Genomic DNA, 14,314 nt, shown 5'->3' on the forward strand with positions numbered 1-14,314 from the left:
CCCTCTGCCCCAGCCCTGACCCCCCTCCCGCCCTCCAAACCCCTCGGTCCCAGCCCAGCCCCCCCTCCTGCACCCCCCCCCCCCCCCCCCCCCCCCCACACACATATCGCAACCCCCTGCCCCAGCCCAGAGTCCCCTCCTGCACCCTGAACTCCTCATTTCTGGCCCCACCCCAGATCCCCCACCCCCAGCCAGAGCCCTCACCCCCTCCTGCACCCCAACTCCCAATTTTGTTAGCATTCATGGCCTGCCATACAATTTCCATACTCAGATGTGGCCCTCAGACCAAAAAGTTTGCCCATCCCTGTTATAAACCTTCAACAAAACTGGACTTTCTGAAAGGGCTGCTTTAGTGTACCAAGAGAATATAAAGTTATATCATCAAGTTATTGGATGCAATATTCTACTACTTCCTTTAGGGATGTGTAGTTTTATACAGCATCCTTCCACTGGTCAAGTGACATCTTTTCTGCCACTACCTCAATTGATATTCATCTTGTTTTCAGATTAATTACAGCCTCAGATCAATCCTCTTTCTGGCTCTTATAATTAATACCAGTAAGATTTGCATGGGCTGCTGCAGGGCTGCACAGGATTTTTTTTTTTTTTTTTTTTTTTTTTTTTTTTAAACACACACACCCCCACACCCACCCACCCCACCCCGGAAACCAACATGCTGTTTTGGTGCATGTTTGCTAATCAATTGTACTGAATTACTAAAGAGTTGTAATGAGGAAGTGAGGGGGAAAAAACAAAGCTTAGTTAAAGCAGCCACCTTTGAAGTCTCCTGCACCTGGGACCCAGTCTTACAGAGCAACAAGATTCTTTCACAAAATGCTGATATTAAATAAAGTTCTCAAACTGGTGCAACTTGTGTGGACAAGGCCTAACTAAAGGTGTTGTTTTAAATCAATACAAAAGGCTGTGTGGACACTTATTTTGGTTTAAACCAGTTTTCTTTCCATTATGCTAAACTGAAATAAGCTACTCTTGAACCAAAGAATCCCACCTGGGCTTTGACCAGTTTAATTAAAGGGATGATTTTAAACCAATGTAATCAAACTCTTGAAACCCATGCTGACAAGGCCTCAGCAATAGCAGACCCACTGAGGGAACATGAGTGGTAAGAACAATTCAGTATGGCATCTAGTCATCCGTTTACATGACATGCAAGCTACATAGAAAAGAGACACTTAAAATTCAGTGAGCTATAAAATATTAAATCAAAGCAGATTTTCAAGTATCAGATCAACAGAATACAATAGACTAATTCATACTACACTCATTAAGTAGCAGTGTTAATTCAAATGACTCATTTAGCTTGAGATCAATATAAGAAAAGCCCACGTAGGCAAAGAATTCTGTAAAATCATCATCTTATTTTCATACTGTTCCACCTTCCCTGGTGCAGAGACTTCTGTGGTTAGGAGGGACCTGACCCATGAGAAGGATTTGTTACCAGGAAAAATGGCAGAATTAGAATTGGTGGGAGGTTATAAGGTCCTTGCACCTTTAGCTAAGGTACACAGAAACTGGTGATTTGGAGGCTGAACTGACTGTTGCAGCAGTGGCACACAATTTTGCACTGTTTCTACTGGGGAATGACTTTTGATGTGGCAGAATCTGTCCCAGGGTTTGTTAGCAGCAAGAAGGAATCTTGCGCTGAAAGCCCCAGAAGGGAGGGTAAAGTCACATGTGCTGCTGGGGAAATAGGAGTCTCTCTAATTCCTCAGTAGCAGTGGAAAATGGGCCATTGGGGGCAGGGATAGTCGTGACCGGTTCCTGTAGCCCCAGGGCTCAAGGCAGGTCCCTGCGGGAAGGGCTGGATAAAGCCAGCTCCTGTCCTGTGATCATCTCCCTGGGGGAGGGGGATGGTCCACCTTGTAACAGGGAGGCCTTCCCAGCTGCTGACTGCCAGGAAGTTGTAGTTCAGCAGGGGACAGGCCTGGTCCTAGGGTGCACAGAGACATGTATCCCAGAGATAGAAGTTGAGGTCCTGATGACCACTGTGGTGGGAACAGACCCCAAGGGCTCTGTAGCTGGAAGCAAACCCAACCTGAGTTTTGGGGGGGGCGGGGGGGGGGGGGTGGGGGCAGGAATTTGCTGGCCAGGGAAGGGTCTCTGTCATAGCTGTGAGCCCACAGCTGGATCAGAGTCACCTTCCCTTTTGGGAAACACAGGGGTGTCTGCCTCAGGGGGGAACCCAGAAAAGGAAGTCCAGATGGAAGGTGAGGGGGGAGAGGATGGTCTGCCCACCTTTTGTAGGAAGGCATTTCCCCAGGAGGAGGGTGAAGGATCTGCATCTGAAATGCCAGACCCCTCACCTGCGGATCATGTTTTAAGGAAAGACTGGGGGTCAAATCTCCTGGAGGGGAGAGTCCATGTAGCTGACGTTTTGGGAACAGAGTGGGGTGACCAAGGGGATCTTACCAATCCAAAGCACTCTATTAAAGAATGTTGTTCCTGCTACACTTGTAAGAGATAAAACTGTCTCTTCAAGGCAGGAGGAAGAGAGTTGCATTTGGGAAGCTTCACAAGTGGGTGGGGCCAAAACAAAGATTCTAGAGGGAGGGGCTGAGGGGAGGCATGGCTGCAGTGCACCCTTTCCTTGCCGAAACCTCAAACACATTGAGAGCAGGGCTGATTCTCCAAAGAGGCAGGAGAATCTATGTCTGAGCACCTACCATGGTACTCAAAGGGTTTGGGAAATGCAGTGGACACTGGGCAAGCCAGGCTATGTGAACAAAGTCTGTCCATCATAAATTGGCTGTTAATCTTGTGTCTTTTGCTACTCCACCTATGGTTCAAAACAAGGGAGTTAATACTAATGGTAAACCCTTTGAAGATGTGTGACATACCCGATTTTTGGGAAAAAAATTTGTACATGCTAGGGATGGTGACAAGACAGTCCCACAAGCATGCTGCTTTTCAGTTTCTACCTGTAAGCAGGCTGGAAGCTTCGCACAGCAGCAAAAGCATAACAGGCCTACACTCCTGTGTGGAAGGGGGACTGGGACACACCGCCTCATGGCATTGGTGACTAAATGCGAAGACACATACATTTTAACAGAAATTGCGATCTGCATTCTGTTAGCAATACTACACCTCAACACATTTGCGGGCACCTGGGGACCAGGAACCCCAAACCTTTCTAGGACACCTATGAATGACACCATAGGATTTAAAGGTACTGGAAGGGGGCATGACCAGAGACAAACAGGGATTTTACATGTACTGCCTCTGCCATACACAGTGTCCAAGACTCCGGCAGTAAGTTCAGGAGGAGGGTGTGATGTTGCACTCCATAATGTTTTATGGAAATATGCTTATGAGTGTGAATATGACGTAACTGGAATATGCTTTATGCAAAAGATCTCTTGTACAGTATCATCACAAAGCTTATGATCTACTGAGTGTGTTCATCCCACTTGTTTACATGTATTATTTCTATGTCTGGAGTTAGGAGAATAAGATATAAGCTTGTATTACTGATGTAAACATATTAAGTGGAAGCCATTAAAGGTGCTTCAGAATCAGTGACCTGTAAATTGCTCTGTTTACTTGCAAACCTTCCCGGGTACATGCAGGCCAGCCCTGGAAGAATGGAGGCTGGGGTCTCACAGGACATGTGAACATGTCACCGGATACTGGAATCCATCTTAAACCTGGTGCTTTTCCATTTAGAAGAAGGGGTGGGGACCCAGAGAGAAAAAGATTCCCGCCTTGTGCCAAAGCATTAAAAGGGGGTGGAACAGAACAAAGGAGGCTGCCAGTCATGAGAACACCCCTGCTTTCCACCTAAGATGTCTGCTGGAACTAACAAGGACTGTACCAGGGGAAAGGATTGGGCCCAGACTAGAAAGGAGTCTAGTCTGTGAAAGAAGCTTATTGGAACATCTCCAAGGGTGAGATTTTACCTGTAAATAGTTTCTTAATGTATTAGGCTTAGACTTGCGCGGTTTTGCTTTATTTTGCTTGGTGACTTACTTTGTTCTGTTATTACTTGAAACCACTTAAATCCTACTTTGTATACTTAATAAAATCACTTTTCTTTATTAATGAACCCAGAGTGATTAACACCTGGGGGAGCAAACAGCTGTGCATCTCTCTCTATCAAAGAATCATAGACTTTAAGGTCAGACGGGACCATTACGATAGTCTAGTCCGACCTCCTGCACAATGCAGGCTACAATCTCACCCACCAACTCCTGTATCGAACCCCTAACCTATGTCCGAGTTACTGAAGTCTTCAAATCGTGGTTTAAAGACTTCAAGGTGCAGAGAATCCTTCAGCAAGTGACCCGTGCCCCACGCTGCAGGGGAAGGCAAAAAAACCCCAGGGCCTCTGCCAATCTGCCCTGGAGGAAAATTCCTTCCCGACCCCAAATATGGCGATCAGTTAAACCCTGAGCATGTGGGCAAGACTCACCAGCCGGACACCCAGGAAAGAATTCTCTGTAGGAACTCAGATACCACTCCATCTAACATCCCATCACAGGCCATTGGGCATATTTACTGCCAATAGTCAAAGATCAATTAATTGCCAAAATTAGGCTATCCCGTCATACCACCCCCTCCATAAATTTGTCAAGCTTAGTCTTGAAGCCAGATATGTCTTTTGACCCTACTGCTCCTCTTGGAAGGCTGTTCCAGAACTTCACTCCTCTGATGGTTAGAAACCTTCATCTAATTTCAAGTCTAAACTTCCTGATGACCAGTTTATAGCCATTTGTTCTTGTGTCCACATTGGTACGGAGCTTAAATAATTCCTCTCCCTCCCTGGTATTTATTCCTCTGCTATATTTATAGAGAGCAATCATATCTCCCCTCAGCCTTCTTTTGGTTAGGCTAAACAACCCGAGCTCTTTGAGTCTCCTTTCATAAGACAGGTTTTCCATTCCTTGGATCATCCTAGTAGCCCTTCTCTGTACCTGTTCCAGTTTGAATTCATCTTTCTTAAACATGGGAGACCAGAACTGCACACAGTATTCCAGAGGAGGTCTCACCAGTTGATTGCTGCGTTCGGGAGGCAGGAGAGGGAGAGAGAGGAGGCGTGCCGAGCCCTCGCTCCTCCCCCCTCCCTCCTGCTGGCGGCAATCAGCTAGCTTGCGGCGTTTTGGAGGCAGGAGGGAGGAGCAAGGACTCGGTGCGCAGGCTCCCCCTGCCTCCCGAACGTGGCAAGCCAGCTGATTGCCCCGGCAGGAGGGGGGAGGAGCGAGGACTCTATGTGCCTCCTCTCTCCCTCCACTGCCTCTCAAACACGGCAATCAGCTGGCTTGCAGAGTTTAGAAGGGAGGGGAGAGAGGGGGGAGGAGCCAGGATGCAGCATGCAAAGTAAAAGGGGAGGAGGTGGGGGGGAGAAAAGGTGGGTTAAGGGTGGAGGCTTGAGGGAAGGGGTGGAGTGGGTAGGCTGAGGGTTGAGCCCTCTGCCCCTGGTGCTTGCAGAGTAGGGGAAGCTGCCCTGGAACCTAACCCCCCCCCCCCCATTTACATTGATTCTTATGGGGAAATTGGATTTGCTTAACATCGTTTCACTTAAAGTCACATTCTTCAGGAACATTACTGTATTGGCAATACCTCCCACCTTTGTGTCATCCACAAACTTTATTAGCGCATTCCCACTTTTTGTGCCAAGGTCAGTAATAAAAAGATTAAATAAGATTGGTCCCAAAACCGATCCCTGAGGAACTCCACTAGTAATCTCCCTCCAGCCGGACAGTTCACCTTTCAGTATGACCCGTTGTAGTCTTCCCTTTAATCAGTTCCTTATCCATCCCCATCTTTTCCAATTTAGCTAATTCCCCATGTGGAACTGTATCAAATGCCTTACTGAAATCGAGGTAAATTAGATCCACTGCGCTTCCTTTAGTCTTAAAAAAAAAAAAAAAATCTGTTACCTTCCCAAAAAAGGAGAAGGTCAGGTTGGTTTGGCACGATCTACCTTTTGTAAAACCATGTTGTATTTTGTCCTAATTACCGTTGACCTCAGTGTCCTTAACTACTTTTTCCTTCAAAATTTTTTCCAAGACCTTGCATACTACAGATGTCAAACTAACAGGCCTGCAGTTACCCAGATCACCTTTTTTTCCCCCTTTCTTAAAAATAGGAACTATGTTAGCAATTCTCCAGTTATATGGTACAACCCCCCTGAGTTTACAGATTCATTAAAAATTCTTGCTAATGGGCTTGTAATTTCATGTGCCAGTTCCTTTAAAGTTCTTGGATGAAGATTATCTGGGCCCCCCGATTTAGTCCCATTAAGCTGTTCGAGTTAAGTCAGTGTTATAGAGGGTGGACAATTTATGAGTTTACCTTGTATAAACTTTATACAGAGTAAAATGGATTTATTTGGGGTTTGGATCCCATTGGGAGCTGGGTGTCTGGGTGCTGGAAACAGGAAACCTGCTGGAGTAGTTTTTGGGTAAGTCTGCAACTTTGGGGGCGTGGCCCAAACCTGGGTCTATGTTGCAGCAGGCTAGCGTGTCTGGCTTTACAAGGCAGGGTCTGGAAGTCCTAAGCTGGCAGGGAAAACAGGCTCAGAGGTTACTTCAGCACGTCAGGTGACAGTGCCAAGGGAGTCTCTGTGACCGAACCCGTCACACACATAAGACATAGATAAACACCTAAGAATCTATATCAACCATCACCATAATATCTATACATCTTAAATACAACTGGGTCAGGCAAAGCTGAGCCAAAACCTAACACTGCACATATTGTGCCATACATCAGGTTACAAGGATTAGTTTTAACTCAATTACACAGGCCTTATGCTATTCTACCAACACCTTAAGATATGAAGCCAAGTCCAATGCATGAACTCGAGAATTTATCCCATAATTTACAAACTCCTCTAAATAGCTTTGCAAAGTTTTCTTACATTTGATTAAAACATGCAGTGATAGCAATGTTGAACACTGTACAAACACGTAAAAGACATACTGCCTTAAAGTGATAACATTCTAGACACTAAGATGGAGCCATTCCTTAACGTTAATGAATATAGGCTGACATTTTTGTAAGGTGAGCCATCTTGTAAGGTGGGCTATGCATATACACATGCACCATTTAAGGCAATTACTTTGAAGCTCATGCTCTATAACAGGTGCCTAGTATGACGGCAACGTCATCCATAGCAGCTCATAGCCCAGAGTTCCCTATGAAACAAGCAGAGTTCTTAGTTACTTAAATATCCTGCTAATTTAAGATGTAAGAGTTTTGTTGGTAACTTCTCTTTACAGAGGAAACTTTGTTCAGCATGTGGTGACAGGCAATGAATTCAAGAGCTTAGGTCAGAACCTGCTCTTGATTACATTTCCCATCTTTTGCTGATAGAAAGTTATATTACCAGAGACTGAATTAGCCAGGGAAGTGAAGGGGAAGTTAGTTTACCTTCATGCCCTTTGAGTGTTGTGATAACCGTGCATTTGTTCTGTTCAAGCTTCAGCAGCGTGATCTGTCCAGAGTAGTCCCCAACGAAGGCATGCTGGGTTTCAATGTCATATCTGAACACAAGTCAAGGAATATCACCAACTGTTCTCAGTCTCACTTGCTTCTCTTTACAGCAAAAATACTTTGCCAACATGACTAAAAAACAACTGGTTAAAGCAACAACCAACAGAAATCATACCGGAGAGATCTTTAGCAGCCCATAAACATAAATACTAGAGTGCTGATTTAGTACAAACATGTAACCAAGGAAAAAGACGGTTACTCACCGTTGTAACTGTTGTTCTTCGAGATGTGTTGCTCATATCCATTCCAGTTAGATGTGTGCGCGCCGCGTGCACGATCGTCGGAAGATTTTTACCCTAGCAACACCCGGTGGGTCGGCTGTGGAGCCCCCTAGAGTGGCGCCGTAATGGCGCTGGATATATACCCCAGCCGACCCAGCGCCCCCTCAGTTCCTTCTTGCCGGCTACTCCGACAGTGGGGAAGGGGGGCGGGTTTGGAATGGATATGAGCAACACATCTCGAAGAACAACAGTTACAACGGTGAGTAACCGTCTTTTCTTCTTCGAGTGCTTGCTCATATCCATTCCAGTTAGGTGACTCCCAAGCCCCACCTAGGTGGCGGGGTCGGAGTGAGACATTGCTGTGTGCAGAACCGCTGACCCGAAAGCAGCGTCGTCTCTGGATTGTTGCACCAGCGCATAGTGAGTAGCAAATGTGTGGACCGATGACCACACTGCAGCTTTACAAATGTCCTGGATTGGTACTTGAGCCAGAAAGGCAGTCGAGGAGGCCTGGGCCCTCGTGGAATGAGCGGTGAGGCGTGGCGTCGGTACACCGGCCAGGTCGTAGCAAGCACGAATACAGGACGTGATCCAAGTGGACAGGCACTGTGAAGAGACCGGTGAGCCTTTCATCCGGTCGGCCACCGCAACGAAGAGTTGCGTCGTCTTCCTAAATGGCTTTGTACGGTCAATATAGAAAGCCAGGGCCCTGCGTACGTCCAAAGAGTGTAAACGCTGGTCTTGACGAGTAGCGTGCGGTTTCGGATGGAAGACCGGGAGGAAAATATCCTGGTTCACGTGGAAAGGTGACACCACCTTTGGCAGAAAGGCAGGATGGGGGCGAAGCTGCACCTTGTCCTTATGGAACACCGTGTATGGGGGCTCGGATGTCAGCGCCCTGAGTTCCGAGACGCGCCGTGCTGAGGTGATGGCTACCAGGAAGGCTGTCTTCCAAGATAAGTACAGGAGCGAGCAGGTAGCCAATGGTTCAAACGGAGGCCCTGTGAGCCTGGAGAGGACGAGGTTGAGGTCCCACGTTGGAACCGGCTGTCGCTGCTGTGGGTATAGCCGGTCTAAGCCCTTGAGGAATCTAACGACCATCGGGTTCGAGAAGACCGAGGACGTGAGTTCCCCTGGGTGGAAAGCGGAAATAGCGGCGAGGTGAACCCTAATTGAGGATGTCGCCAAGCCTTGCTGTCTGAGGGACAGGAGGTATTCCAGTATCAAGGGGATAGGAGCCTGCGAGGGAGACGTAGCTCGTTGCTCACACCAGCAGGAGAACCTCTTCCACTTGGCTAAATAAGTGGTCCGCGTAGAGGGCTTTCTACTTCCCAGCAGGACCTGTTGGACGGCCTGCGAGCATTGCCGCTCTGAGCGACTCAACCATGAAGCATCCACGCCGTGAGGTGGAGCGACTGCAGGTCGGGGTGACACAGCCGGCCGTGGTCCTGAGAGATGAGATCCGGACTCAAGGGGAGCGTGATCGGCCTCTGTACTGACAGCTCTAGAAGTGTGGTGTACCAGTGCTGTCTCGGCCAAGCAGGAGCGACTAGAATTACCCGTGCATGGTCCCTGCGGATCTTGAGCAGCACCCTGTGGACCAGCGGGAATGGGGGAAAGGCGTAGAACAGATGGTCTTTCCATGCCATGAGGAAGGCGTCCGACCGAGAGCCCGGGGCTCGCCCGTGTAGGGAGCAGAATGCCTGGCACTTCCTGTTGGCCCGAGATGCGAACAGCTCGATCTGGGGAAACCCCCACCTCTGGAAGACGGAATAGATGATGTCCGGGCGAATCGACCACTCGTGCGTTTGGAAGGACCTGCTGAGACGGTCCGCCAGCGTATTCTGGACTCCAGGCAGGAATGACGCCGTGAGATGTATCGAGTGGGCGATGCAAAAGTCCCACAGGCGAATGGCCTCTTGGCATAGGGGAGATGAGCGGGCTCCGCCTTGCTTGTTGATGTAAAACATGGCCGTGGTGTTGTCGGTGAGAATCAGCACGCAACGGCCCTGTAGGAGGTTGAGGAAAGCCTGACAAGCCAGGCGCACTGCCATCAGCTCTCGGACGTTGATGTGCAGGGCTAGTTGGGACGCCGACCACAGGCCTTGGGTATGATGCTCCCCCAGGTGAGCGCCCCATCCTAGAGATGAAGCGTCCGTAACTAGGTGGAGGGAGGGCTGTGGGGCGTGAAAGGGTACTCCTGCACAGACCGCCGTGCGATCCGTCCACCATGTGAGGGAGGCCAAGACTGCGGTCGGAACCGTGACCACCATGCTCAGGTCGTCTCGATGAGGACGGTAAACCGATGACACCCAAGTCTGCAATGGGCGAAGTCGCAGCCTGGCGTGCCTGGTTACGTAGGTGCACGAGGCCATGTGGCCCAAGAGGGCAAGGCATGCCCTTATGGTGGTAGTTGGAAAGGCCCTGAGTCCTTGAATGACGCTTGAGATGGTATGAAAGCGGCTGTCTGGCAGGATGGCTCGGGCATGTCTGGAGTCCAGGATTGCTCCAATGAACTCTATTCTTTGAGTTGGCACTAGAGTGGACTTCTCTTTGTTGAGTAGAATGCCCAGCTCGTGGAAAGTGCGTGTCACTATGTGGACATGGGCCTGCACTTGGTCTCTGGTGCGGCCGCGTACCAGCCAGTCGTCCAAGTACGGGAACAGCTGTATCCCTTGTCGACGAAGGAAGGCCGCGACGACTGCCAGGCACTTTGTGAAGACCCTGGGAGCCGAGGACAAGCCGAAGGGAAGGACTGCGAATTGGTAGTGTACCCTGTTTACCACGAATCGCAGGAAACGTCTGTGGGGCGGATAAATTGCTATGTGAAAGTAAGCGTCCTTCATGTCGAGGGCGGCGAACCAGTCTCCAGGATCCAGTGAAGGGATAATGGTCCCCAATGACACCATGCGGAACTTCAACTTTACTATGAATTTGTTGAGTCCGCGTAAGTCTAAGATGGGCCGTAGACCCCCTTTTGACTTGGGTATCAGGAAGTAGCGGGAGTAAAACCCCCTGCCCCTTAGCTCCGAAGGAACCTCCTCTATGGCCCCCATAGCGAGGAGCCCAAAAACCTCCTGTGTAAGGAGTTGCTCGTGAGAAGGGTCCCTGAAGAGGGACGGGGAGGGGGAGTGGGATGGGGGGGGGCGAGGAAAACTGGAGGGCGTATCCCCTCTCCACCGTGCGAAGGACCCAACGGTCCGAGGTTATACGGGACCAAGCACGGTGGAAACGGGAGAGGCGATCCCGGAAGGGGGGAACCGGATCCTGGAAAGTGGCTAAGGTGTCGTCCTCGACCGCACCTTCAAAAGGCTTGCCTAGGCCCCGAAGGTGGCCTAGGTTGGCCCTGGTTCTGACCGGGTTGAGGGCCGGTCGACCTTCGCCTACCACCTCGACCCCGCCTCCTAGCAAAGTCCTGTCTTGGACGAGGCGGGGGAGGGTAGAACCGCTGAGGCTGTGGCCTGAAGGGCCTGCGCTGAGGCCCTGGGACATGCATCCCCAGGGAGCGCATCATTGTTCGAGAGTCCTTAAGGTTTTGGAGCCTCGAGTCTGTTTTCTCTGAAAAGAGGCCCTGTCCCTCGAACGGTAGGTCCTGCAGGGTCTGCTGCAGTTCCGGAGGCAAGCCCGACACCTGGAGCCAGGAGATTCGGCGCATTGTTATCCCCGACGCCAGGGTCCTAGCGGCCGAGTCCGCTATATCAAGGGACGCCTGTAGGGGAGGTGCATGCCACACGCTTGCCCTCCTCTACCAGGGCCCCAAACTCGTCCCTCGAGTCCTGGGGAACCAGTTCTTTAAATTTCCCCATCGAGGACCACATATTGAAGCCGTAGCGGCTCAGTAGTGCCTGCTGGTTCGCTGCCCGCAATTGCAGTCCGCCAGCCGAATACACCTTGAGTCCAAACAAATCGAAGCGCTTAGCGTCCTTCGATTTGGGCGCAGCGGCCTGCTGGCCATGGCGCTCCCGTGCATTCACTGAGGAAACCACCAGTGAGCACGGTTGGGGGTGAATGTACAGATACTCATGTTCCCTGGATGGGACAAAGTATTTTCTCTCAACCCCTCTGGCCGTGGGCGGAATAGAGGCCGGGGTCTGCCAGATAGTAGTGGCGTTGGCCTGGATGGTGCGGACCAGCGGTAATGCCACCCTGGATGGAGCATCCGCTGAGATGATCTGCACTATCGGGTCATGGACCTCCGCAACCTCCTCCACCTGGAGGTCCAGATTGCGAGCCATGCGCCGCAGTAGGTCCTGATGGGCCCGAAGGTCTATCGGGGGCGGCCCAATGGACGACGTGCCCGCTACGGCCTCATCAGGAGAGGACGAGGAAGATGCCCCCGGTGGCAAGGGGTCCAATGGTTGGTCCTGCTCCAGGTGTTCCTGGTGTTGGGCATCCCCTGCCCCCTGGTCAGGGGCCTCTGCAGGTGCGGGCACTGGAGCCTCCACGTCCCTTGGAGGAGGGCGGGAGATGGTAGACTCTGGGGCCCTGGTGTCCGAACGGCCAGAGCGGGAAGCCGACAGGGGAGCTCCTTGAGCTTGGTGGTAGGCCCAAGGAGTCCAAAAGGACCAATGCGCAGGCCCTTGCATCGGGTCCTCGGTCTCCTGCAGGTGGCCGGGCTCCACCGTCTCAGATGACCGGGACGCCGATCTCGACGGCCACGGCGGTGCCGAACCCGATGCCGTCGGCACCGGATGGTACGGTGCCGATCGGTGCCGACCGTAAGGGGACCTGTCCCTGCGTTGTTCCGGCGAACGGTGCCGGGACCTGGACCGGTGCCGATAGTCCCTCCGGTGCCGGGATCCCGATCTGGAACGTGACGACGATCTGGAGGAGGCGTGGTACCGGGAGCGGCCTCTCGAGCCCGAGTGGCGCTCATACCGGTGCCGGGAGCTGCGCCTCGACCCCGATCGGTGCCGGTCGTCACGGCGGTGCCGGGATGTTGAACGGCGCCGCGAGGAAGATCTGGGCCGCGAGTACGACCGGTGCCGAGGTGACCCTCGGGGCCGGGACTCCGAGCGGCGTCGGGACCTGCTTCGGGATCTGGAGCGGTGCCGAGAGACTCGTGCTGGCGACGGTGGGCGCACCAGGGCAGGCTTGCCTCTGGACTGCAGCACGCGTGGAGCCACCGGTGCCGGGAGTTGCGACGGCGCCGGCTCCGTGAGGGCGATCAGGTCTCTCGCCGTAGCAAAGGTCTCCGGGGTGGAAGGGAGACAAGGTTCCACCACCAGCCTTGGTGGTGAAACAGTCCGCACCGGACTCAACGGCCTCGGTGCCGGAGTCGACGGTGTGGCCGCCTGTCTTTGGCGGTCCAGCTGCGGACGCGGCTCTACCCCCGGCATCGGGGGAGCCGGTACCTTCGCGGCAACAACGTCCCGTGTCTTAGCGGTCTTCTTATGGCCCGGAGAGATGGATCGGTGCCGAGGCTCTTTGGGCGGGCGCGGTGCCGACGTCGGTCGGTGCCGAACAGTCTTTTCTGCCGCACCGGTCGAGCCCGCCGGGGCGCTGCGCACCGAAGCGCTCGGTGCCGGGACAGGGCGCGCCGAGGGAGGATCTGGACTCAGAGCCGCCTCCATGAGGAGCTGTCGGAGCCTAAAGTCCCGCTCCTTCCTTGTCCTTGGCTTGAAGGCCTTGCAGATAGGGCACTTATCTGCTGGATGAGTCTCTCCCAGGCACTTCAAGCAGGAGCTATGCGGGTCGCTAGTTGGCATGTGCTTCCCGCAGGACGCGCACGGCTTAAAGCCAGGAGCCTTGGGCATGGGCCCGGCTGCGCGCCGGGGGGAAAAAGGGGAAAAACACCCCCTAAACCCCCGATAACAACTTACAACTATATATATATACACTATAACTAACTACTAACTAACTTGAACAACTATCTATATAACTAAATACAACAAGAGCAATGAGAAACTAGGGAGTGTGGAGATCAGCTAAGCCGCGCTCCACAGTTCCAACGACCGTCAGGGGCGGTAAGAAGGAACTGAGGGGGCGCTGGGTCGGCTGGGGTATATATCCAGCGCCATTACGGCGCCACTCTAGGGGGCTCCACAGCCGACCCACCGGGTGTTGCTAGGGTAAAAATCTTCCGACGATCGTGCACGCGGCGCGCACACACCTAACTGGAATGGATATGAGCAAGCACTCGAAGAAGAACAAAAGGTTTACACAAAGGGTATGTTTAAAAAAAAAAAATCAGCTTTGCTTTCACCAGAAGTTTAAAAAGTGCAAGAATAATTGAACCTTCAATTAAGGATGTTCCTGAAACTCAAGAGGAGCCAAAATATTTTATGAACTAGACTGGAGACTTAGAGACAGATCAATAATCTGCTTTTAACTTACCTGAAAGTGCAGGAGAACTCATGGAATAGAGTCTTGCCTACATAAGGTACCTTATATTCAGATTTAATGACAAACAGGATCAGAAATTACTCGTTTACTTCAGTTAAGGAAAGGGGGGGAAATAGGAGAGAGTGTTGTTGCTACAGAAGGGCCTGAGGGAAGCCAGAACCGTGTCTCTGGAGTACCTGGATTCTAATTAGCCCTACCTTCCATGACAGGTATCTACTGACCTCCTATTTGCA

General features: G+C 51.6%; 1 protein-coding gene across 1 annotated transcript in view; it reads right to left on the reverse strand.

The window, feature by feature from the left end:
• WDFY1 (WD repeat and FYVE domain containing 1) overlaps window positions 1-14,314 on the reverse strand; it is a 58,832-nt gene that overhangs the window by 18,062 nt on the left and 26,456 nt on the right. The window contains exon 6 of the mRNA XM_026649906.2: window positions 7,349-7,505. Within this exon, the coding sequence (XP_026505691.1) occupies window positions 7,349-7,505 (157 nt within the window). The remainder of the gene's footprint in view (window positions 1-7,348; window positions 7,506-14,314) is intronic.

This window comes from Terrapene carolina, unplaced genomic scaffold (assembly GCF_002925995.2).
Source record: "Terrapene carolina triunguis isolate 2854851 unplaced genomic scaffold, T_m_triunguis-2.0 Scaffold88, whole genome shotgun sequence".
In the NCBI taxonomy this organism is placed as follows: domain Eukaryota; kingdom Metazoa; phylum Chordata; order Testudines; family Emydidae; genus Terrapene; species Terrapene triunguis.